We start from the raw sequence: 23,055 nt of genomic DNA on the forward strand, positions 1-23,055 counted from the left end.
CAGTTGTCAGTATAAGCATCAATGATGTGCCTAGATGTGGGGAAATGATCACCGAAGTAGGTTATCATTTCACTTTTTGAATGAAGCCAAATAGTCAAAAAATGACATAGTTTCATTTTTAAAAATCAAAGATGGTTGTTATTGTCTGGTGTCGCGATGAATTGAAGACGGCTAACCAAGCTGAAACAAGTATATTATTTGTGTCTAATCAATAATTAATTGAGAAACAAGTATACTATTTGTGCTTTTTTTTTTCTCTAATATTAATAAAAAAAACTTAATAAATATATAATATCACACTAATATATTATTTATTCTTAATATTTTATAAGTATTTTAGATTTGTCTCTTTAAAAATATTTAAAAATATGTAGAAAAGATTTAATTTGTTAAGAATATAGACAAACATAAATGGTAGCAAAAGTAGAATTTGGCGGGCGTCCGCAAGTGAGACATTTGTGATATTGATTTAAATCAATAAGAAAGAGAAGACGGAGTGAGTCAACTCGGATGAGAGGTGAGTCAACTCGGATGTCAACCGCCAATTTATAGTTATGAACACCTTTTTCTCTCTGATTACGATCAAGATGCAACCGCTTCATCTTCTTTTTGATTGCTTTCTGCGGATTTCGTCGCTGCATTTCTCGAATTTCACCTTCCAGATGCACCACCATGTTCCCGCGCTTCAGGAAATGGCTTCTCTTCCGTCGAATGACCGGATAAAGTAGGCGTTGAGTTCTATGACTACGATCGGCAGATAGAACGTCACTCAGTTTCTCCGACGGAAATTCCACTCTTCGCATCAGCTCTCTCTCTCTCTCGGATTGTAAGATATGATTTCTTCCCTTAGCTTGACGCAATAGGCTAGGGTTTTGTCTTTTCACTGTTTGTTTGATGTGTGTCGTACTTTTAGTCTCCATTGCTCAACTGTCTCTCTGATAAATTTATTGGTAGCTAGTCTTGTTGATCATACTGGTAGTCTTTCTTTCTTTCTTTCTTTCTTTGTATACATACATACATGGAATTCATTCTTCATGTGCTGCTTAATTTGGGGATGATGTTCGAACAGGCAGTCAGGATATATATAAAGGTAGTCTTGACCAATGCCTTCCCTTCCAAGCTTCAAAATCCATGACTAATTAATTCCAACATCTGATCTGATGAGATCAGATCTCTATTTCTCTATCATTTTTGTGTCCTCTATTATTACCATATCAATGTTTAGACTCTCAACACAACTCAACTCTTTAGATCTTGTTTGGGTAAATAATTGTATAGAGAAAACTAAGCACGACCTTACTTGAACAGGATCTGTTCTATAGGTAGGCTTGCACATCTGTATCCTTGATTTCTAAGGAGACAGGAATCTGTGTCTGGTTGATGAGACATGCCCTCTAGACCAGAGCGTGATTAACAGCGCCACGCTTTGGCTTGTGGGTCACATTGTTGAAGAGGGTTGGTCTTGCAGTTGAGCTTACTTGAATCTTTTTGACACTATGAGGCATATGTTTTGGCTCAATTTCAGACTCAATTTTTTTAAGCGACTTTACTTGAAGATGATCTCTTCTGTCTCACTGCATACTTTGAGATATGAAAAGACGGGAAAGTACGCCTTTTTCTATTTGTGTGAAAATGTTTTTATGGAAACATATTTTACTTTGCCAAAAAAACTCCCTTTGAGATGGAGTTCCCCGCATGATGTTTTCCTTTTCGTGTAAGAAGAGTCTCACAACGTTTTAACCTAAATGCAGACACTGAAAGAAAAACCTCATATTGATGACTTGTTAATTACTTCTTGGGGGGCAGTCTTGCCGTTTCAGATATGCTCTTTCTACTTGTTGAAGAAAAATGAGGGTTTTCTTAGATATGCTCTTTCTACTGTGTCAAAATATGTCCTAACGATTTCACTGCCTAGCTACTTGAGCCCAAACCTTTTCGATTTGAGGCCTTCTTAGCAAAAGGGGTAAGGTGGGTAATACTTGAAGAAGGTGAAACTAAAGCTAATAATTATAGAAAAATATTGAATTCAGCTCCAATGGCAACAACACCTTCTGATATTGCATGTCAATCCCTTCTTCAGCTGCAGAGTTGGTAAGTTAGCTACTATATAGACAATATAGTATTTGAATATGATAAATTACCCCCTATACCAGTATGATCTTAACTCTATCACAGTTTCATCTCTTAACTCTTTAGAGCTTCTTGGGTTAATTTGGGGTTATTTTAGTGTAATCTTGTTTGGGTAAATAAATATTTATATGGATTATTTGTGGATAAATTATGGTGTAAAAATTGTGTTGATCATTTTATTTAATTAAATATTACCATATTCCAAGCAAGTCCTTAAGTTGCCTGATGTTTAGTTTATATCCCACATTGCCCAGATAACCTAAGTTTCTGTACTATATATTAAGAAGTTTTGAGAACATGAGTCACGACCTTACTTGAACAGGATCTGTTCTATAGGCTCGTACATCTGTATCCTTGATTTCTAAGGAGACAGGAATCTATGTCTGGTTGATGAGATATTGCCGCTAGACCTGAGCGTGATTAACGGCGCTGCTGCCCACCTGCTTCGGCTGTGGTCAACACTGCTGTAGAGGATCGTTCTCGGCCAGTGCTTCGGCCCTGGCTGGGTTGGTCTAGCGGTTGTCTGACAGGCTCAACTTTTTCTTTTCTTTTTTATCCTAATTCCTGTAGTTGGGTCTTGTCTTTTCAGGGTCTTATTGTTTTCGATATGAATGTGTAAGAGTTCAACGAAATGAAGGCAAAACGATGATTTGTTTTTTGGTTTTTCCTGCAAATTTTTACAACAATGGATTAATGAATTGGAGGGTGTTTATCTTTTGAATGGGCATATTTGGAAACAGAGATTGAATTACTAGGACTGATAGGCAAAATCATAACTTTAGTTCCAAGAATTGAAGCTTCACGTCCTGGATGTTCTTCTGGGAGACAAGCTCTTTGTTCTTTAAGAACTGCAATTGATAATGCAAAGTCATTACTTCAATACTGTGCAGAGTCAAGTAAACTCTATTTAGCTTTGACAACACCTCTCAAACTTATATTCCAGGCATTAACTAGTTATTCGATACTACAAAGATGTAAAAAATCGAGAAATGCACTGGAACAGTGTTTGTTCCAGATTCAAAATTCAGTTCCTGTAATATTAGTTGCTGAGGTTTGAAATATATCTGTGAGTTATTTACTTGTATTCTGAGGAAGAAGATATACTAAGTTTCATCCCAATTTGCAGATATCTGGCATAATATCTGATCTCAGTCGTATTACTTTCATCTTCGATTCATCTGAAGAAGCGGCTGGGAAAATCATCCGGACATTTCTCCAACAATCCACATTCAATGGAGATTCAATTGAAATTGAAAAGTCTGCAATTGAGACTATAAGTCTTGTTTCAATGAAGATTGTTACTTCCGTTGTTGCTTTGATTTTTATTATAATAAAATTAAATTAAAACAACACCAAGCCCGTCTAGCTCAGTTGGTAGAGCGCAAGGCTCTTAACCTTGTGGTCGAGGGTTCGAGCCCCTCGGTGGGCGTATGGTTTTTGTTTTTCATTTAACATAAAATTCACATATGGGTTGGGTGGGGATCAAAGACCAATCATGTGCCATTTTGAATGCCATAATTTATTTATTACACATGTGAGTGGGGTCCACCCTGTCCTGCCTTATTTTTAACCATACATGATTCCAGCTAAACTGAATTTAGTTCAAATGAAGCTATACCCAAAAGAGGAGGATTGGAAAGAGATTGTTCAAAATATATATTACCATAACTTAATTAACAATCCTTTTTCAAATCATTCAATTTTAGAAGGATAATCATTAGAGTACACGAAACAAGAGGACCTAATTTAACAGTAACCCACCACTTGAACAGAAGTTCCTCCCCTTTGTCTTCTATTAGTTCTAATATGAGCTCTTGACAACCTCGTTTATTATGGCCCTCTTTACCACAAGTGCCACACTTAACAGTCTTTGCTCTTGATGATGATGACCCTACTTCACCTTACTCCATTCTTTTTTGCTTTCTTGGTCTGCCAGCCCTTCTCTTAAGCTCTGGAGGGTAGTACTTATCTCTTTCATTAGGTGGTGTTAAGTCGACATCTGGAAAAGGGTATATGACAGCTTCATATCCTTTCTTCCACATTGAAATAGTGAAATACTCATGGATCAGCTCTTCAATGTTCCTTCCACTATGTAGGATAGCTGATGCGGCATGAACACAAGGAATTTCACTCAATTGCCAATGATTACATGAGCAAGTTAACTCCCCTAAGTTGACAGCATACCTCTTTCTCATTTCTACAACCTCGTAGTGTTGCTCTTTTCCAAGAAGGAGTTTGCATCTTCTACACAATGAGGTACATGCTGCGATCTTTTTCTGAATTGTTGGGGGGACTCTCCTTTCATTGGATAAAGCCTTTTGATACATTGTCTCTCACTTAACCATTAGTTTCCGCCTTATCATGTCAAGGATATCAATGATGGGCCGGTCCCTAATCTTGAAATGTAACATAGAATGAATAGTACATCTAGTAGGTCACAATCACTATCTATTTTCAACCCACTTACAGTTCTAAACCGAATAAGTGTTGAAGAACTTACTAATAATCGCTGATAAGCCCAATTGTGCAAATCCAGTAAGTTAACTTTATCTCCATCGACATCATATACCACCGTCTTCCGTTCTTTCCACTGTAACTCAATCGTAAACGTCTGGGTAAACTCTAAGAACTTAACTGGCTTGGGGTAAAGCACGTCGTTATTTGTTCGATTTCATCCATGTGTTCATTCGCTCGCCACCTGCACCATTGTGGATTCCGTCGCTCGCCTCAGTCGCTCGTTCGCTTGCCTCAGTCGCCCAGGTCGTCGTCAATCGCTTGCACTATGGATTCGTCTTCAAATCCTGATTTGGGAGAAGGGGTTCGACTGACTTCGACGGGAGATCTCTTTGGTTTGTTTGGTTTTAAATCACGATCGCTTGCATTGTGGTTAAGTTAGATTAAATTTAGGTTAGGTTAAGTTTTAATTTAATTTTTTTAATTTAAAAAAAGGTAAGGGAAAAATGGTCATTATTTAACAGTCAAAAGGCTTTTGACTAACAGTTTTGGACGGTAGAGACTAACGGGTTCTATTATTTTGGTTCAGGGACCAAGTAGTCTAATATCCAAACCTTCAGGGACTATTCAGCATTTAACTCATAAATAATTAATAAATATTAAAGATTTGAAAAATAGATTAAGATTACTAAATCAAACAAATCAAACATATATATTTAAGTGTGTTGTAGAATTTGGATGAATTATAAATCAAACAAATATTTAATTTATTTTTGTAATCTTTGATCTGTTTAATTAACAAAATTGAATAAATTTTTCTCATCAGTAACTCAGGTCATACATAAACCCATACTCATCAATAATTAAAATATAGGTCATACATACTCATTCCCTTCTTCATCTTCACTTGTTTCCTTCTTAATCTCATCAGTAACTCTCTCTACTTACATTCACTCCCTAAACTCAATTCCAACTTATCACAATCACTTATACCCTTCTTCATTTTCATTTATTAATTACATATCATACATACAAAACTCATTCTACCAGTAATTCACTTTACCAATATCGGAAATACTTCACTTTACTAGTATCTGAAATACTAATAGTATGATAATCAGAAACATGATAAACTTACCGAGAACCTGAGTTCCAGCTGAAGAAGAGATGTAGATCTAAAGAAAAACACGCAATACACTAAGAGAGGAAGAGATTGTAGATCTAAGGAGTTAAGGATGATAGATCCGGACTGTAGATCTGAGGAGTTAAGGTAGATATTATGGAACCGTAGATCTAAATAAATATTAGCAAAAAGGATTTACGTCTCTTTATTCTTTCTTTTTAGCTGATAACTGAATTTGCTATACCCACATTCGTCTCTTTCTTTCTTCCTTACCATATAGATTTGAGAGCTTATGGAGGAAATAAGAAAAAGAATAATAATTTATAAGGTAACCTTTTGAACTAGAAATATTCGGTTTGATTTTTCGGTTGAACCGTTCGGTCGGATCAAATTTTGACTGATTCAAAATGTAACCGTATTGAAGACAAAATTTGGACCACTCAATCAACCGTTTCGCAGTCGGACTAGTTGGACCTCTAGTCGGACCGCGTATTTTAAAATTATGCCTAACATTGGTTTAATCTTCAATTATGTAAGTCATTTCTAACTAGATTTAATTTTTGCAATAAATATGTTATGATGACCTGAAATAATGTTTAGGATTTTAGAGAGAGCTTTGCAAAGTAAGAGATATTTTAGGAAGACTTTATTTCTAATTGTAAGTTTTAATTTCATTTTTAATAATAATATAAACAAGTTTTTAATTTCTGAATATTTGAGTTTCATAATTCTTTTTAATGATCGATGTAGTTCTCCAATTTGATGATTTAGATATGTTATTTGAATTATTTGAAAGTTTTGTATTTGATTGCATTTTATCAATTCATTGTAAATAAAATTTGTCTAAATTTAATTTCAAATTCAAAAAATCAAATTAAAAGACGGTCCAAAAATATTGTAAAATAACGTTTTGGATTGGGTTAGGGAAGAACACACGAAAATAGGTCTTTGGTAAAAACCTGATTTTGGTTATTTGGACAGATCTTATTGGAAATGCAATTGGAAATTCATTTTAACCGTCAATTAATCAGAAATTTTGACACGGCCTAGATGATTTGTATATCTATAACTTTGTGTAAGCACATTTTCTCATTTCTAACTATATATAGGTCACATGGAGTAAAGACAGAAAATTAAAAATTTCTTGATACTTTCTGTCAAATCTTGGTAATTGTCAATCTTGAATTAGATATTGCTCCAAACTGGCTGATATTTTTATTCCGGTGAGAGTTATATATGGCGCTTAGAACGGTGTTCGGATTGTCGACATTGTAAAGATTTAGTGGATCGATGTTCTATTTTTTTCGCTAGAGCAATTTTTTAAGTATCACTCAACTCGGCGATGTTCGTTCCTATCATCATGCTGCTTGATCCGACCATTTTAATTTCTTTACGCTTTCTTGTTAGCAACTTAGCTATATAGGTTGGGACGGAAAAAGTGTTATTTTCATTAATTGTAATTCATTATATAGTACAATATAGTCCTCAATATATTTATCGAATTAAAATTTTATCTCTAACTTTTTTATCATAATAAACTAAATTTTAACTAATATTCCTACAATACAACCCACAAGGATTCGTCAATCAACTTCTTTACGCCTTACAATTTTACTCATTCGTTGACTTGCACATAGATTAATCCATGTTTTAAGACAGGTCGAATGGAAGTCCATCGGTCAGTGCTTGAAGCGTGAAGATGTCGAGATACGCTAACACACCAAAAAGCTCATACTGTAAAAATGGTCAAGACAAAGACGTCTATATGAGCGTAAAAAAAAGCTCGGGCTTTGGCCTTCCACACCACGAGTCGATTGGTCGACTAGTTATTAATCGTTCGACATCCGACTAGGGTGCATTACCAACTCTCATCTGCTTCCCTCCCGACAATTTGAAGTACTTTTACTCTCTTTTCAAAGTCCTTTTCAGATTTCCCTCACTACTTGTTTGATATTAGTTTCTCATCAATATTTAGCTTTGGATGGAATTTACCTCCCGATTGAGGCTACATTCCCAAACAACATGACTCGAGGACAGCGTCTCATTGTACGATAGAGTTCGAACATGAAATAGCTCTTAACCTCTCTAGCGCTTTCTAGGGGACTTGGGTTCGGCCAGTCATTGATGATGATTCTCTAGACTACAATTCGAACAACGAAGTCATTTAATTTTCATGTTGGGTTATTCCCGGTTTACTCATTGTACATACTCAATTTTTACCCCCCAAACTTTATAATTTTTGAAAATAATTTCGAGCATACAAATTTAGTTTTATGATAATAAAACATATTTAATTTTTAGGCTTAAAATACCGTATTAAAATAATTAATTTTGGAAAAATTTTGTATCAATTCGTTCCAAGATTAACTAAAATTTGACTAGTATTTTAAATAAAATTAAAAGATTAAAATAATAATAATAATAATAATAATAATAATAATAAATAAATGGTAGAAATAATGATGTGCATTAATAATGGTATTTTTGTTTACAAGAAAAAAAATATCGCCGGAAAATCTGGTGGCGATCGTCGTCGGCTGCAATCGGACCACCGCAAGTGACAAATGGTCCTTTCTGCAGCTCATATGACGGGGAAGACACAAATAATATATAATGTGTTAAGTAAAAATAGATAATTAAATAGTAGTATTAATTATCTATTAAATAAGAACTTAATTGTGTTAAATCCTATGCAGATTAAAGAAAACCGGAAGAAAAAGTTGTTCGGTCTTTTATTAAGTCGGTATTTTATCAGAGTTCAGTTTTACATAAAATCGACATTATTACAGGATCGACAATCTGTGGACATAACTGGTACTTTGCAAATCGGCTTTCTAAATATTGGTTTTCTATAAAGGCATAATCGGCATTTATGAAGATCAGTAGTTTATAGAATCAGCATTCTACAAACACGTAGCCGGTTCTATATCATTTCGACATTTCACAAAACCATTCAGTAGTATGGACTTCGGCATTTTATTAAAGCGTAACCGGTTTTATCCAACATCGATATTTTGCGAAGTCGGTACTCTATGAAGCAAAATTGGTATTTTATCCCAAATCGATATTTTGGCGGAGTCGACGTTTTCCAACATCAATCTTATATCAAAGCACACGTCCGGTACTTTGCAATAAGTACTTTGCAAAGCACGCGTCCGGCATTTTTACAAATTGGCATTTTATTTAGAAGCGTTTCTGGTACGCTTCTTGCTTCTCAAAACCTATCAGCCTCGGTACTATATAAGCACATTTTCGGTAGTTGTAGATATCAGCTTTATATGGATTCAATAGTTTGTTTCTATTTTGTGGAAGGACTAATGAAGACCTTTTTGGCAGCAGCATAGATATGATAAAAGAAACAAAAACAAGTCAAAGCTTCTGAGATTTACGCTCCTCGTAAATCATAATCCAATTAATGACAATTTGGCTTATTATCATCCAAGTACAGACAAATTCAAAGAATATCTCATATAAAGTGCTATTCTGAACCTCAACCAATCAAGATCAAGACTGATGTCTTATGAAGCAAAATATGTCTGTTGAGCAACAAAATATGTTCGTTGACATTTGCCTATTTAAGAAGACAAAGGACAACTTGCTTAATACCGGCATTTGAACAATCTTTTCACAAACGTTAAGTTATCAACTCTTTCAAGCTCTAAGTCTCACAAGCTTTCAAGTGTGTTAGAGTTCTAAAACTGTATTACAATCCTACTTATTTTGTGTGAGTTTGTTAGCATGGTAAGTTGATAGATTCTGTTTCTGTTCAACATAGCGTGTGTGCTATGAGTTTGAAAACAGACAGTAACTAAGTCCCGGTTGTTCGACTGGGTTGTGTACAAGTCTTGTATTCAATCAAATCTTCTAGTGAATATCCTTCTCAAGGATGAGAAGAAGGGGTGACGTAGGAGCTTTATCTCTGAACATCCATAAACATTCTTGTGTCGTATGTTCTTTCCTATTGCTTTACTATAATCTTGTTGTGTTTCTTGAAGACGAAATAAATATTTCTGCACTTGAACTTGGTTTAAGAGTTTGTGACGTCTTGCGTAGAGTGGAAACTAGATAATCAACCTCTAACAGGGTTATTAGCAAACGAAGCGTGCGTAAGCGTTCAACTTTGTGAGACCCCAGTCTCCATTGGTGATCCCGATCCTAACATAATGATATCGTTTTGAGAATCACTAAAGAAAGTGTGAAGAAAAAAGAGTGAAAATGAATGAATAAGAAGTTTATTCTCTTTGTCCCACATTGAAAATTTAATGTTTATGCACTTTGTCCCACATTAAATTTAAAAAATTTATAACCTCGCATACAATTATAAATAGCATTTATACCATCAAATGCTCCCAAAAAATTATTTTGAAGAGAGAGAAATTAGAGACTATATTTTGACTTTTTTTAACACTCTCAAGTTTAGTAAAAAAAATTAAATGAGGATGTAACTTCTGAAAAAATCTCGAGAAATTTCAACAATAGTTTGCCTGTCAGAAATCTTTTTAAAATAAAACATTATTTAAACAATTTAAAACAAATCCCGAGAAGTTTGCAATTAATTATAAGAAAATATTTTTGATCAAATTTGAAATAATCTTTTAGATTTAAAATAATCAAATAACAATTTGATTAAAGAAATCTTTTATTTAAATTAATTAAAAACAATCAATTTAAAATATTATTTATTTGATAAAGAGTCGTTAATTGATTTTCAGTTTAAAATCAATAATAATGCATACGTATACAAACTTATTTTTAACTAGAGTCTCGTTTTAGTTCGTCGTTTAGTGATAATCGGGAAAGACTATCGCGTTTCATCCTCCGTACCTGTTTTAAAAATGGTCTCTACTTAATAAAATTTTGGTTTTTTGGAAAATTAGTTGTATAACGTTTTAGTTTAATCAATTAATATTTCGGTCCTAGACATGCATAGGGCTTTATGTATTTAAAATTATAACAACAATATTTAAATGATGGTATATTTTGGTGATGACGTTGATTAATGAGGAATGTACCTTAAGAACATCAATTTTAAAGGCATTATATTTTAAAAATAAATCTTAAACGAGCCCTTATCAAAATATATTTTTTAGAAAATAATGTAAAAATATTTTGAAATAATTTTTAATTTTTTGGAATTTTTAGAAAATGGTTTGAGATCCCAAAATTACAAAAAATAATTTTAAAAATTAAAAGTGCAACCAATCGGATCCTAAGATCGACGTCATCAGTCTTAGGTGCAACTGTTATCGACCCGGGGCTAAAACCCTCGGTCCTAGGGTCAAGACCTCATCAGTCCTGGTTTGGGATTCTAATTCGGGGTGCTAAATACTCTTGGTCTTGAGGCTAGAATCCTCGATCAAGTGCGGAAGCCTCCTAGTCACGAGGCTAGAATCCTCAGTTGGAACCCCTTGGTCAAAGGTTTGAAAATCCTCGATCGAATTTCGAAAAATTCTCGGTCCTAGGTTCGAAGATCCTCAGTCGGACCTCCTCGGTCCTAGGCTCGAAAATTCCCGGTTGGGGCTCTTTGGTTCCTAATCGAAGATCCTTAGTCGGATCTCTCGGTCCTCAAAAATATCAAAACTGCAGGTTTTGAAGTTTTGATTGAGGCTCGAATCCTTTGATCTGAGGGCATGGAAAGCTTAAAAAAGCTCCCAAGAGTATTATGAACATCATCCAATGTGTCATTCGATCGGGATGATGATCCATTCAACAAAAACAGTTAACCAGTTTCATTTTAACGGTTTATTGGTTAACCGATTCTAGCGGTTCCGATCAACTAGTTTTTTACTATTAAACGGTTTGGTTTTCGATTTGCATATTTTTTCTAACGGTTTAACCGGTAAACCGGTAATAATTTAATTATATATTTTCATATTTTATAATTTGTATTAATTATTTTCAAATAATAGATATATTAAAATGAAATTTAATTTTCTTAAGAAACATATAAAAAGTTTTAAAAAAAAATAACTATAAAATATATTATATTGTTATAATAAAATTATATATTATAACATATTTCTAAATATATCAATAAAATATATTATAATAATATAATATATTGTAATAATATATAATAGATTAGATTATATTATATTATATTATATTATAATAATAATATAATATATTATAATAGAGACAACAAAATGATATAGAATAGTATAATAAGAAAGTGCAAACAATAATTTAAAAAAAAAATCATAAATTTATTACTTATGGTTAAACCCGATTAACCGACTGAAACCGATCAGAATCAATAGAACCGGAACCGGTAAAATCTATACCATTAACAGTCGGTTAACTAGTTTGTAAAATAAAAGGCAAAATCGGTCTTAACCGGAACCGGTAACCGGCCGGTTGAACACCCCTATTTATATATAGCCTCTCAAGGTTGGTTTGAGAAATAAGTGAGCTTCATTTAGTCAAAAGACTTTTGGCCATTCTCCGACCAGTTGTCGGTATAAGCATCAATGATGTGCCTAGATATAGGGAAATGATCACCAAAGTATGTTATCATTTCACTTTTTTAATGAAGCCAAATAGTCAAAAAATGACATAGTTTCATTTTTGAAAAATCAAAGATGGTTGTTATTGTCTGGTGTCGCGATGAATTGAAGACGGCTAACCAAGCTGAAACAAGTATATTATTTGTGTCTAATTAATAATTAATTGAGAAACAAGTATACTATTTGTGCTTTTTTTTCTCTAATATTAATAAAAAAAACTTAATAAATATATAATATCACACTAATATATTATTTATTCTTAATATTTTATAAGTATTTTAGATTTGTCTCTTTAAAAATATGTAGAAAAGATTTAATTTGTTAAGAATATAGACAAACATAAATGATAGCAAAAGTAGAATTTGGCGGGCCTCCGCAAGTGAGACATTTGTGATATTGATTTAAATCAATAAGAAAGAGAAGACGGAGTGAGTCAACTCGGATGAGAGGTGAGTCAACTTGGATGTCAACCGCCAATTTATAGTTATGAACACCTTTTTCTCTCTGATTACTGTCGTGACCGTCCAGCAACTCTTCAGATCTTGGAGAATAACAAGGGAATCAACGATTTAGAAGCTGTAAATGACACCTGTTCAGAAACAGAAACGGTCATTTAGAATTAATATTTCTTAAAAGGCCAAAAGATAAATGGGCTTTTAAAGAAGCTAATTGGGCTTTTAATAATAATAATTCCTGTAATAATAATCAAAATATATTAGTATAAATAAAGGATAGAATGGCTGTAAAGGATATGACTTTGAACAATATACTTTTCATCTCTTCTAATATATCGTCTTCTTTCTTCATCTTTATTATCAAGATCTTCTTTACTTTCTGTCTTATTCTCTTCAACCCATTCTCATCTTACACAATTCTGGATATAAGATATTACATTCATTTACCCAAGAAAGCTGTTCAAGATCGTGATCAAACGGGTCACGACAATTGGTATCAAAGCCATCTATCCTCGGTAACACTTCCGCTGTTAATATGACGAGATCACAAGCTACAGAAGAAAATTTTCAAAGATTAGGCGAGCGAATTAACAATATAGAGGCAACCCTCACAAGCAAAGTCGAAGAGATACATCAAGTAATTCAAGAACAGCAAAGAACAACAGAATCAAAGATTATCTCTCAATTCACTTTACTACAACAAGAGAACGCGAAACAGTTTGAGTTCATGCAACAAGAATCCGCAAGACACCAACAAGAAATCGCAAGACAACAACAAGATGCGACTAGACGACTAGAAACAATGCAATCACAGTTTTTGGAGAATTTAAAAGCAAATTGTGAATCAATACCAAAATCTACCAATCAACCGGATGAAAGAGCAAAAGGGACCAATTCTTCAAACCCAAGAAGGAAAGACACACCTCTAGGAGACGGCATCTTCCGACGACCGAATGGAAACCTGTCAGACAATAATTATGTTAAAACAACATACGATCCACATACAACAAAAGGGATGGGGTTACAATCAATAGGAAATTTATCATTAAGAAATCCAAGAATCGATCTTGATAAGTTTGATGGAACAAATCCAAGGGGTTGGGTACGAAGGGCAAACCAATTCTTCGGAAATTTCATGATGGAGGATTACGAAAAAGTGAATTATGCTATATATTTTTTTACGGGACGAGCTGATATTTGGATCACAGATTACTTAGTAGATCATACGATTCAATCGTGGGATGAATTTACTAATGAAGTTCTGCTAGCATTTCAAGAAGTGGGCCACCAAAATGTTATAATTGAATTTCATCAACTAAGACAAACCGGGACACTAACTGATTACATTGACCAGTGGAGAGAGTTACGATCATTGGTCATTTCCAAGAATGTTCCTCAAAGTGAAGGATATTATATTCAAAGTTTCTTGGGTGGTTTGCGTGATGAATTAAAAGAGGCATTGAAACTGTTGGAACCTGAAACATTAGACAAAGCAATTCGACTAGCAAATGCTAAAGATGAATTCTTAGCTCCATTACCAAAGATTGTTAAACAGCCGAGTAGAACTGTGGGAGATACCATAAAGACGAATCATCCAAAACCAGCATGGACGAATACCACTAAGGATAAGGGAATAACCTCAAGTTCAGAACAACATGCTCGATCTGTAAACTGGGCATCGATACAAGAAAAGAAACAGAAAGGGCTTTGTTTTAAATGTGATGAAAAATATACTAAAGGTCATATATGTGCAAATCGACAATTGTTCATGATTGAATTAGATGATGAGTTGGAAGAAAAACTAAGATTGGAAGAAGTAGCAGATGATGATACAATGGGGGATGGAGGAGAACTGTCTGTTCAAACCATAAACGGTACTGCAAGTAACTCTACTCTAAAGATCGTGGGACAAATCAAGAAGAGAAAAGTAACAATACTAATCGACAGTGGCAGTACTCTGTCCTTTATTGATGAAGGGACCGCTCGACAATTGGGATGTGAACTTATAGAAGATAATCCACTAACGGTAACAATTGCAGGGGGGGAGTTCTGTACAGCCGACACATTCTACCAAATCTTAAATGGCGAATGCAAGAATATGAGTTCGTATTTAACGTAAGGACAATCAAGCTCGGAGGTTGTGATATGATTTTAGGAGTCGACTGGATGACAAAGTTTGGACCAGTAAGTCTGAATTATTCGGAAAGATGTATAAAAGCCAGACTCAACGGATCAAAAATACGTTTATACGGGACTAAAGAAAAAAGTATTTTTAAACTGATGAGCGGAGAAACAATGAGCAAGAATATCAAGAAAGGATTGGGATGCTTTATAGGTCAGATATATCATATGGAAGTTGAAGATACAGAGAAATTGGACCAATATAAAATAATACAGGCAGAAGAAATACCTGATATAAATATCCAGAGGTTGATCAACAAATATAAGACGGTTTTTGAAATTCCAAAAAATCTTCCACCTGTACGAATAACAGACCACGCCATCAATCTCAAATCTGGTTCGAATCCACCTAATCAAAGACCTTACCGTTATCCTTTTGTTCAGAAAGGTGAAATTGAATCATTAGTAGCTGAAATGAAGACCGCAGGTTTTATAAGAAACAGCACAAGTTCGTTTGCCTCTCCGATGATCCTGGTCAAAAAGAAAGATGGAACTTGGAGGTTTTGTGTGGATTACAGACAATTGAATGAAATAACAATTAAAGACAAGTATCCGATACCTGCAATAGATGAGTTGCTGGATGAACTACATGGAGCAACAATTTTCACAAAGCTGGATCTACGGGCAGGTTACCATCAGATACGAGTTCGCGAGGAGGATGTACATAAAACTGCTTTCAGGACACATTCAGGGTTGTATGAATTCCGAGTTATGCCTTTTGGATTATCTAATGCACCTGCAACTTTTCAAGCACTCATGAACGAAATTTTCCGAAAATGGCTAAGAAAGGGAGTATTAGTTTTTTTTGATGATATTCTCATTTACAGTACTACTTTAGAACTACATTTATCCCATCTTGAAGAAGTGTTGAAAATTTTGCAGGCCAATAGTTTATTCGTTAAACTGTCCAAATGTTCTTTTGGATTAAAGAGGTTGAAATATCTAGGACACTTTGTTAGTGGTCAAGGTGTTGAGGTCGATCCACAAAAGATCAGTTGCATACAAGAGTGGCCAGTTCCAAAAAATATAAAGGCTCTAAGAGGATTCCTAGGGCTAGCTGGATACTATAGGCGGTTTGTATGTAACTTTGGTGTTATTAGCAAACCTCTACACGGGCTTTTGAAGAAAGGGATGTTTAAATGGTCAGAGGATGCAGAAAAGGCATTTACAGATTTGAAAAATTCACTCGTTACTACTCCTGTATTAGCATTACCCGATTTCAACATTGATTTAGAAGTTGAAACAGATGCGTGTTACTATGGAATTGGGGCAGTTCTAATGCAGAAGGGGCGACCTATTGCATATTTAAGCAAAGCCCTATCTAAGGCTCATTTAGGGTTCTCTACTTATGAAAAGGAACTACTAGCGGTATTGATGGCAGTTACAAAGTGGAGACATTACTTATATGGGCGACACTTTATTATTAGAACGGATCATCAAAGTTTGAAATTTCTAATGGAACAAAAAATCACTACAGTTTTACAGCAAAGATGGTTATCTAAACTACTTGGGTTTAATTACACAATAATGTATAAACAGGGAAAAACCAACCTGGCTGCAGATGCCCTATCGAGACGAGAATCGGCTTCATTATCTATGTTATCCACTGTTACGTCAACTTGGCAGAAAGAGGTGGAGGATTCCTACAAAGATGACCAAGAAATACAGAGAATCATAGTTTTATTGGCTTCACAACCTGATCAATGTCCATTATACAAAAATGAAGGCAATATCATCAAGTATAAAAACAGAATATGTGTGGGCAGTAAAGGAAATCTAAGAGAAGAAATTCTAAATGTTCTGCATAACACAAGTTTAGGAGGTCACTCAGGCATACAGGCTACATATCAAAGGGTAAAAGGAAACTTTTTCTGGTCAGGACTTAAACGAGAAGTGCAAGAGCTAATTAAAAATTGTGATATTTGTCAACGTTTCAAAAAGGAAAGTTCTAAGAAAGCAGGACTATTACAACCATTACCAATTCCAGACACACCGTGGTTACACATATCCATGGACTTTATTGAAGGACTCCCAATATCAGACGGTTTTACAACATTGTTAGTTGTGGTAGATCGATTTACAAAATATGCTCATTTTATCAAACTAAAACATCCTTATACTGCAACACAAATTGCAAATTTATTTGTTGAAAACATTTATAGGTTACATGGGCTACCACAAACTATTGTGACAGATAGAGATCCTATATTTATCAGTCTTTTTTGGCAGGATTTGTTAAAGGTTATTGGCATCAAATCTCTATTAAGTACAGCATATCATCCAGAAACCGATGGACAAACTGAACGTGTAAATCAATGTTTAGAATCTTACCTGAGGTGTATGAGCGGCTACAAACCAAAACAATGGAGCAAATGGGTGGCTTTAGCAGAGTGGTGGTATAATACCACTTTCCACACGTCATTAAAACTAACGCCATACCAGGCTTTGTACGGATTAGCTCCACTTCCACTGCCATTGGGAACAATGACCAAAACTTCAGTAGGAGCAGTAGAAGACTTCATGCTCGAAAGAACTCGAATATGCCAGATAATGAAGGACAATCTAACCATTGCCCAAAACCGGATGAAGCAGTATGCTGATCGGAATCGACAAGATCGACAATTTATAGTGGGAGATTGGGTTTTCCTAAAACTCCAGCCATACCGACAAACAATAGCAGCTACACGAAGAAACATCAAACTATCTGCTAAGTTTTTTGGACCTTTTCTTGTTTTGGAAAAAATAGGGCAAGTAGCTTACAAGTTAAAATTACCTGAAAATTGCAGGATTCATCCGGTGTTCCATGTCTCCCTTCTTCGAGCTAAGATTGGACCACTTGAAGCTGTACAAACAACATTGCCGTTAGTTGGAGAAGATGGAGAAATTAAACTACAACCAGAAGATATATTAGAAAGGAGGATGATTAGACGCAGAGGCCATAGTGTTGCTCAAGCCCTAGTTCACTGGACACATACCTCTATAGAAGATTCGACATGGGAAGATTGGACGTTCTTCAGATCTCAATTTCCAGACTTTTGTGCACGATTTCCTGCAAGTAAGCCTCGTTCTACAAGGTGATCTTTAAGAGAAGGGGAATGTCGTGACTGTCCAACAACTCTTCAGATCTTGGAGAATAACAAGGGAATCAACGATTTATAAGCTGTAAATGACACCTGTTCAGAAACAGAAACGGTCATTTAGAATTAATATTACTTAAAAGGCCAAAAGATAAATGGGCTTTTAAAGAAGCTAATTGGGCTTTTAATAATAATAATTCATGTAATAATAATCAAAATATATTAGTATAAATAAAGGATAGAATGGCTGTAAAGGATATGACTTTGAACAATATACTTTTCATCTCTTCTAATATATCGTCTTCTTTCTTCATCTTTATTATCAAGATCTTTTTACTTTCTGTCTTATTCTCTTCAACCCATTCTCATCTTACACAATTCTGGATATAAGATATTACATTCACTTACCCAAGAGAGCTGTTCAAGATCGTGATCAAACGGGTCAACAATTACGATCAAGATGCAACCGCTTCATCTTCTTTTTGATTGCTTTCTGCGGATTTCGTCGCTGCATTTCTCGAATTTCACCTTCAAGATGCACCACCATGGTCCCGCGCTTCAGGAAATGGCTTCTCTTCCGTCGAATGATCGGATAAAGTAGCGTCGAGTTCTATGACTACGATCGGAAGATAGAACGTCACTCAGTTTCTCCGACGGAAATTCCACTCTTCGCATCAGCTCTCTCTCGGATTGTAAGATATGATTTCTTCCCTTAGCTTGACGCAATAGGCTAGGGTTTTGTCTTTTCACTGTTTGTTTGATGTGACAAACACCTGGGATAAATTTATTGGTAGCTAGTCTTGATCATACTGGTAGTCTTTCTTTCTTTCTTTTTTTTCTTTGTATACATACATACATGGAATTCATTCTTCATGTGCTGCTTAATTTGGGGATGATGTTCGAACAGGCAGTCAGGATATATATAAAGGTAGTCTTGACCAATGCCTTCCCTTCCAAGCTTCAAAATCCATGACTTATTAATTCCAACATCTGATCTGATGAGATCAGATCTCTATTTCTCTATCATTTTTGTGTCCTCTATTATTACCATATCAATGTTTAGACTCTCAACACAACTCAACTCTTTAGATCTTGTTTGGGTAAATAATTGTATAGAGAAAACTAAGCACGACCTTACTTGAACAGGATCTGTTCTATAGGTAGGCTTGCACATCTGTATCCTTGATTTCTAAGGAGACAGGAATCTGTGTCTGGTTGATGAGACATGCCCTCTAGACCAGAGCGTGATTAACAGCGCCACGCTTTGGCTTGTGGGTCACATTGTTGAAGAGGGTTGGTCTTGCAGTTGAGCTTACTTGAATCTTTTTGACACTATGAGGCATATGTTTTGGCTCAATTTCAGACTCAATTTTTTTAAGCGACTTTACTTGAAGATGATCTCTTCTGTCTCACTGCATACTTTGAGATATGAAAAGACAAGAAAGTACGCCTTTTTCTATTTGTGTGAAAATGTTTTTATGGAAACATATTATACTTTGCCAAAAAAACTCCCTTTGAGATGGAGTTCCTCGCATGATGTTTTTCTTTTCGTGTAAGAAGAATCTCACAACGTTTTAACCTAAATGCAGACACTGAAAGCAAAACTCATATTGATGACTTGTTAATTAGTTCTTGGGGAGACAGTCTTGCCGTTTCAGATATGCTCTTTCTACTTGTTGAAGAAAAAAAGAGGGTTTTCTTAGATATGCTCTTTCTACTGTGTCAAAATATGTCGTAACTATTTCACTGCCTAGCTACTTGAGCCCAAACCTTTTCGATTTGAGGCCTTCTTAGCAAAAGGGGTAAGGTGTGTAATACTTGAAGAAGGTGAAAGTAAAGCTAATAATTATAGAAAAATATTGAATTCAGTTTCTAGCTGCAGGGTTAGTAAGTTAGCTAGTATATAGACAATATAGTATAGGAGAGAGTATTTGAATATGAGAAATTACCCCCTATACTAGTATGATCTTAACTCTATCACAGTTTCATCTCTTAACTCTTTAGAGCTTTTTGGGTTAATTTGGGGTTATTTTAGTGTAATCTTGTTTGGGTAAATAAATATTTATATGGATTATTTGTGGATAAATTATGGTGTAAAAATTGTGTTGATCATTTTATTTAATTAAATATTACCATAGTCCAAGCAAGTCCTTAAGTTGCCTGATGTTTAGTTTATATCCCACATTTCCCAGATAACCTAAGTTTCTGTACTATATATTAAGAAGTTTTGAGAACATGAGTCACGACCTTACTTGAACAGGATCTGTTCTATAGGCTCGTACATCTGTATCCTTGATTTCTAAGGAGACAGGAATCTATGTCTGGTTGATGAGATATTGCCGCTAGACCTGAGCGTGATTAACGGCGCTGCTGCCCACCTGCTTCGTCTGTGGTCAACACTGCTGTAGAGGATCGTTCTCCACCAGTGCTTCGGCCCTGGCTGGGTTGGTCTAGCAGTTGTCTGACAGGCTCACTTTTTTTTTTCTTGTAGTTGGGTCCTGTCTTTTCAGGGTGTTATTGTTTTCGATATAAATGTGTAAGAGTTCAACGAAATGAAGACAATGAAAGCAAAACCTCACAATGATTTGTTTTTTGGTTTTTCCTGCAAATTTTTTACAACAATGGATTAATGAATTGGAGGGTGTTTATCTTTTTTTTGGAAACAAAGATTGAATTACTAGGACTGATGGGCAAAATCATAACTTTATTTCCAAGAATTTAAGCTTCACGTCCTGGATGTTCTTCTGGGAGACAAGCTCTTTGTTCTTTAAGAACTGCAATTGATAATGCAAAGTCAATACAGTGCAGAGTCAAGTAAACTCTATTTAGCTTCAACATTTCTCAAACTTATATTCCAGGCATTAACTAGTGATTCGATACTACAAAGATGTAAAAAATCGAGAAATGCACTGGAACAGTGTTTGTTCCAGATTCAAAATTCAGTTCCTGTAATATTAGCTGCTGAGGTTTGAAATATATCTCTGAGTTATTGACTTGTATTCTGAGGAAGAAGATATACTAATTTTCATCTCAATTTGCAGATATCTGGCATAATATCTGATCTCAGTCGTATTACTTTCATCTTCGATTCATCTGAAGAAGCGGCTGGGAAAATCATCCGGACATTTCTCCAACAATCCACATCCAATGAAAAGTCTGCTTCTTGTTTCAATGAGCTTGCATTTCTATAAAGATGCTTCTGGATAAAGTTTCTTCTCGTGAGCAGGATAAGAAACAGATCTTAGTCTATCTTCTCAATCTTCTAAGGAATTACGGTCAATTGATAATCACAGAGAAAGATCATGGCAGCTTGCAGCTTGCTTGCGTTCTGAAGAATAGTTTCCTTCTTTGAATGATTTATATCTTCCAGTTGACACGAGCAGTAAGATTAAATCTCGTAGAACTCAATCTTGTCCCAATAATCATAAAATGGACGGAAAGCTGTTGTTATTAGTTAATGTAGATGAACTGCCATGGGATTTTCAGTGTCAGGTGGTTGGAGATCTCGCCATTAAACAAGATTTTAGATCTCTGAGAGTTACGTTTATCAACTTCTCACGTTTATGAAGCGTGCAAAAGAATTGTCTGATTTAGGAGCCCTGAGGAATGGAGCTCAGCTGTTCTTGTCATTACTGAGAACATGCCCGAGCAGTTCACTTAACTTCCATGAAGATGCATATGATCTTTGCTCAGATTTGATTGGAGAAGGTTTGTCAATAACAGAGGTGTTTTCTCAACACGAATGTTATATATCGAAGATTGTTTCATCAGGGACGGTTACTTCCGTTATTTCAAGATCAAGCTATCAGAATACTGTTTAGTGTGGTGCAGCTTGTTCTGGCTGGCCCAGATTGATTTTGTTATAATAAAATAAAATTAAAAGAACACCAAGCCCGTCTAGCTCAGTTGGTAGAGCGCAAGGCTCTTAACCTTGTGGTCGAGGGTTCGAGCCCCTCGGTGGGCGTATGGTTTTGTTTTTCATTCAATTTTTTTTTTTAAATTAAAATCCAAGCAAAGTGTCTATATGGGTTGGGTGGGGATAAAAGACCGGTCATGTGCCATTTTGAATGCCATAATTTATTTATTACACATGAGAGTGGGGTCGTCTCCACCCTGTCCTGCCTTATTTTCAACAATACACAGTCCAGCTAAACTGAATTTAGTTCAAATGAAATGAAGCTCTACCCATAAGTTATGAGAGGAGGATTGGAGAGGGATTGTTCAATATATATATTACCATAACTTAAATAACAATCGACATTCATTTCTAGACAACTACAATACGATACTTTGAGAAGCTTATGATACGATACTTTGAGAAGCTTATGATTAAATAATGGTATTGAGATACCTAATATGATTGTTATAGATCAACTAAAGACGTTCATGTCAGCAAAGAGATTCTATTACAGTTGAGCATCATCACTGTTTTGACGTATTTCATGCTGCAATAGATTATCAAATTGAGGAACTCAATAACAGATTTGATGATGAGGCTGTAGAACTTCTTAAACTTAGCTATACTTTGGAACTTCGAGGCAACTTTTAGTTGTTTAATGCTAATGATATTCACAATGTTGCAGAAAAATCCTATCCTAATGATTTTAGTGGTCAAGAACTACATTATTTGAGAAGTCAGTTGGAGCATTATAAGCTTGATATAGTTAATTATGAAAGGTTTCAGAATATTTTTATCATTTCGGAATTGTGTCGACGATTTATAGAGACTGAAAAAGCACATCATTATCACTTAATTGACAGATTGATTCGTCTTGTTTTAACGCTCCCTGTTTCTACTGCAACAATGGAACGATCATTCTCAGTTATGAAACTTCTTAAAACATCTCTTCAGAATAAGATGAAAGAAGAATTCTTGACAAATTCTATGATTATCTACATTGATTGATATCGATTCAATAATCGATGAGTTTTTATTCAATAAAAGATTGCAGGATACAACTACAGTAGTTCGATTCAGAATCTATAATTTCCTTTTTTAGGTGATTTTATAATTTTTTTCAATATATATATATATAGCTACATATATTATTTAATTTATAACTTTTTTTTACAGGTCAGCCTAAAGATGATTCCCTGGTTTCTATAGCTGAAACAAATAGAGGCATCAA

At 34.9% G+C, this 23,055-nt stretch overlaps 1 protein-coding gene and 6 non-coding genes across 7 annotated transcripts; all 7 read left to right on the top strand.

The window, feature by feature from the left end:
* Positions 1-1,285: 1,285 nt before the first annotated feature.
* Positions 1,286-21,117, top strand: LOC124920234 (U-box domain-containing protein 5-like). Its single transcript, XM_047460677.1, has 3 exons — positions 1,286-2,091; positions 20,785-20,892; positions 20,968-21,117. Exons 1-3 carry the CDS (start codon positions 2,062-2,064, stop codon positions 21,115-21,117), a joined length of 288 nt encoding a protein of 95 aa, XP_047316633.1. The 5' UTR covers positions 1,286-2,061.
* Positions 1,291-1,528, top strand: LOC124923232. The gene has a single exon (XR_007098234.1). It is a non-coding gene; the product is annotated as a small nucleolar RNA U3 (small nucleolar RNA).
* LOC124923219 lies at positions 2,435-2,663 on the top strand. The gene has a single exon (XR_007098223.1). It is a non-coding gene; the product is annotated as a small nucleolar RNA U3 (small nucleolar RNA).
* On the top strand, positions 3,487-3,559 carry TRNAK-CUU. The gene has a single exon. It is a non-coding gene; the product is annotated as a tRNA-Lys (tRNA).
* LOC124923233 lies at positions 19,055-19,292 on the top strand. The gene has a single exon (XR_007098235.1). It is a non-coding gene; the product is annotated as a small nucleolar RNA U3 (small nucleolar RNA).
* Positions 20,169-20,397, top strand: LOC124923229. The gene has a single exon (XR_007098231.1). It is a non-coding gene; the product is annotated as a small nucleolar RNA U3 (small nucleolar RNA).
* Positions 21,118-21,817: 700 nt separating the features above from the next.
* On the top strand, positions 21,818-21,890 carry TRNAK-CUU. Its single transcript has one exon. It is a non-coding gene; the product is annotated as a tRNA-Lys (tRNA).
* The last annotated feature ends 1,165 nt before the right edge of the window (positions 21,891-23,055 follow it).

Source organism: Impatiens glandulifera, chromosome 1 (genome assembly GCF_907164915.1).
Source record: "Impatiens glandulifera chromosome 1, dImpGla2.1, whole genome shotgun sequence".
In the NCBI taxonomy this organism is placed as follows: Eukaryota; Viridiplantae; Streptophyta; class Magnoliopsida; order Ericales; family Balsaminaceae; genus Impatiens; species Impatiens glandulifera.

Bases quoted from the DNA above. Each gene is read 5' to 3' on its own strand.
- LOC124920234 (XM_047460677.1), top strand. From the start codon at position 2,062: ATGTCAATCCCTTCTTCAGCTGCAGAGTTG. The intron at 2,092-20,784 runs GTAAGTTAGCTA...CTTATATTCCAG, and splicing joins CTTCTTCAGCTGCAGAGTTG to GCATTAACTAGTGATTCGAT. The intron at 20,893-20,967 runs GTTTGAAATATA...CTCAATTTGCAG, and splicing joins CTGTAATATTAGCTGCTGAG to ATATCTGGCATAATATCTGA.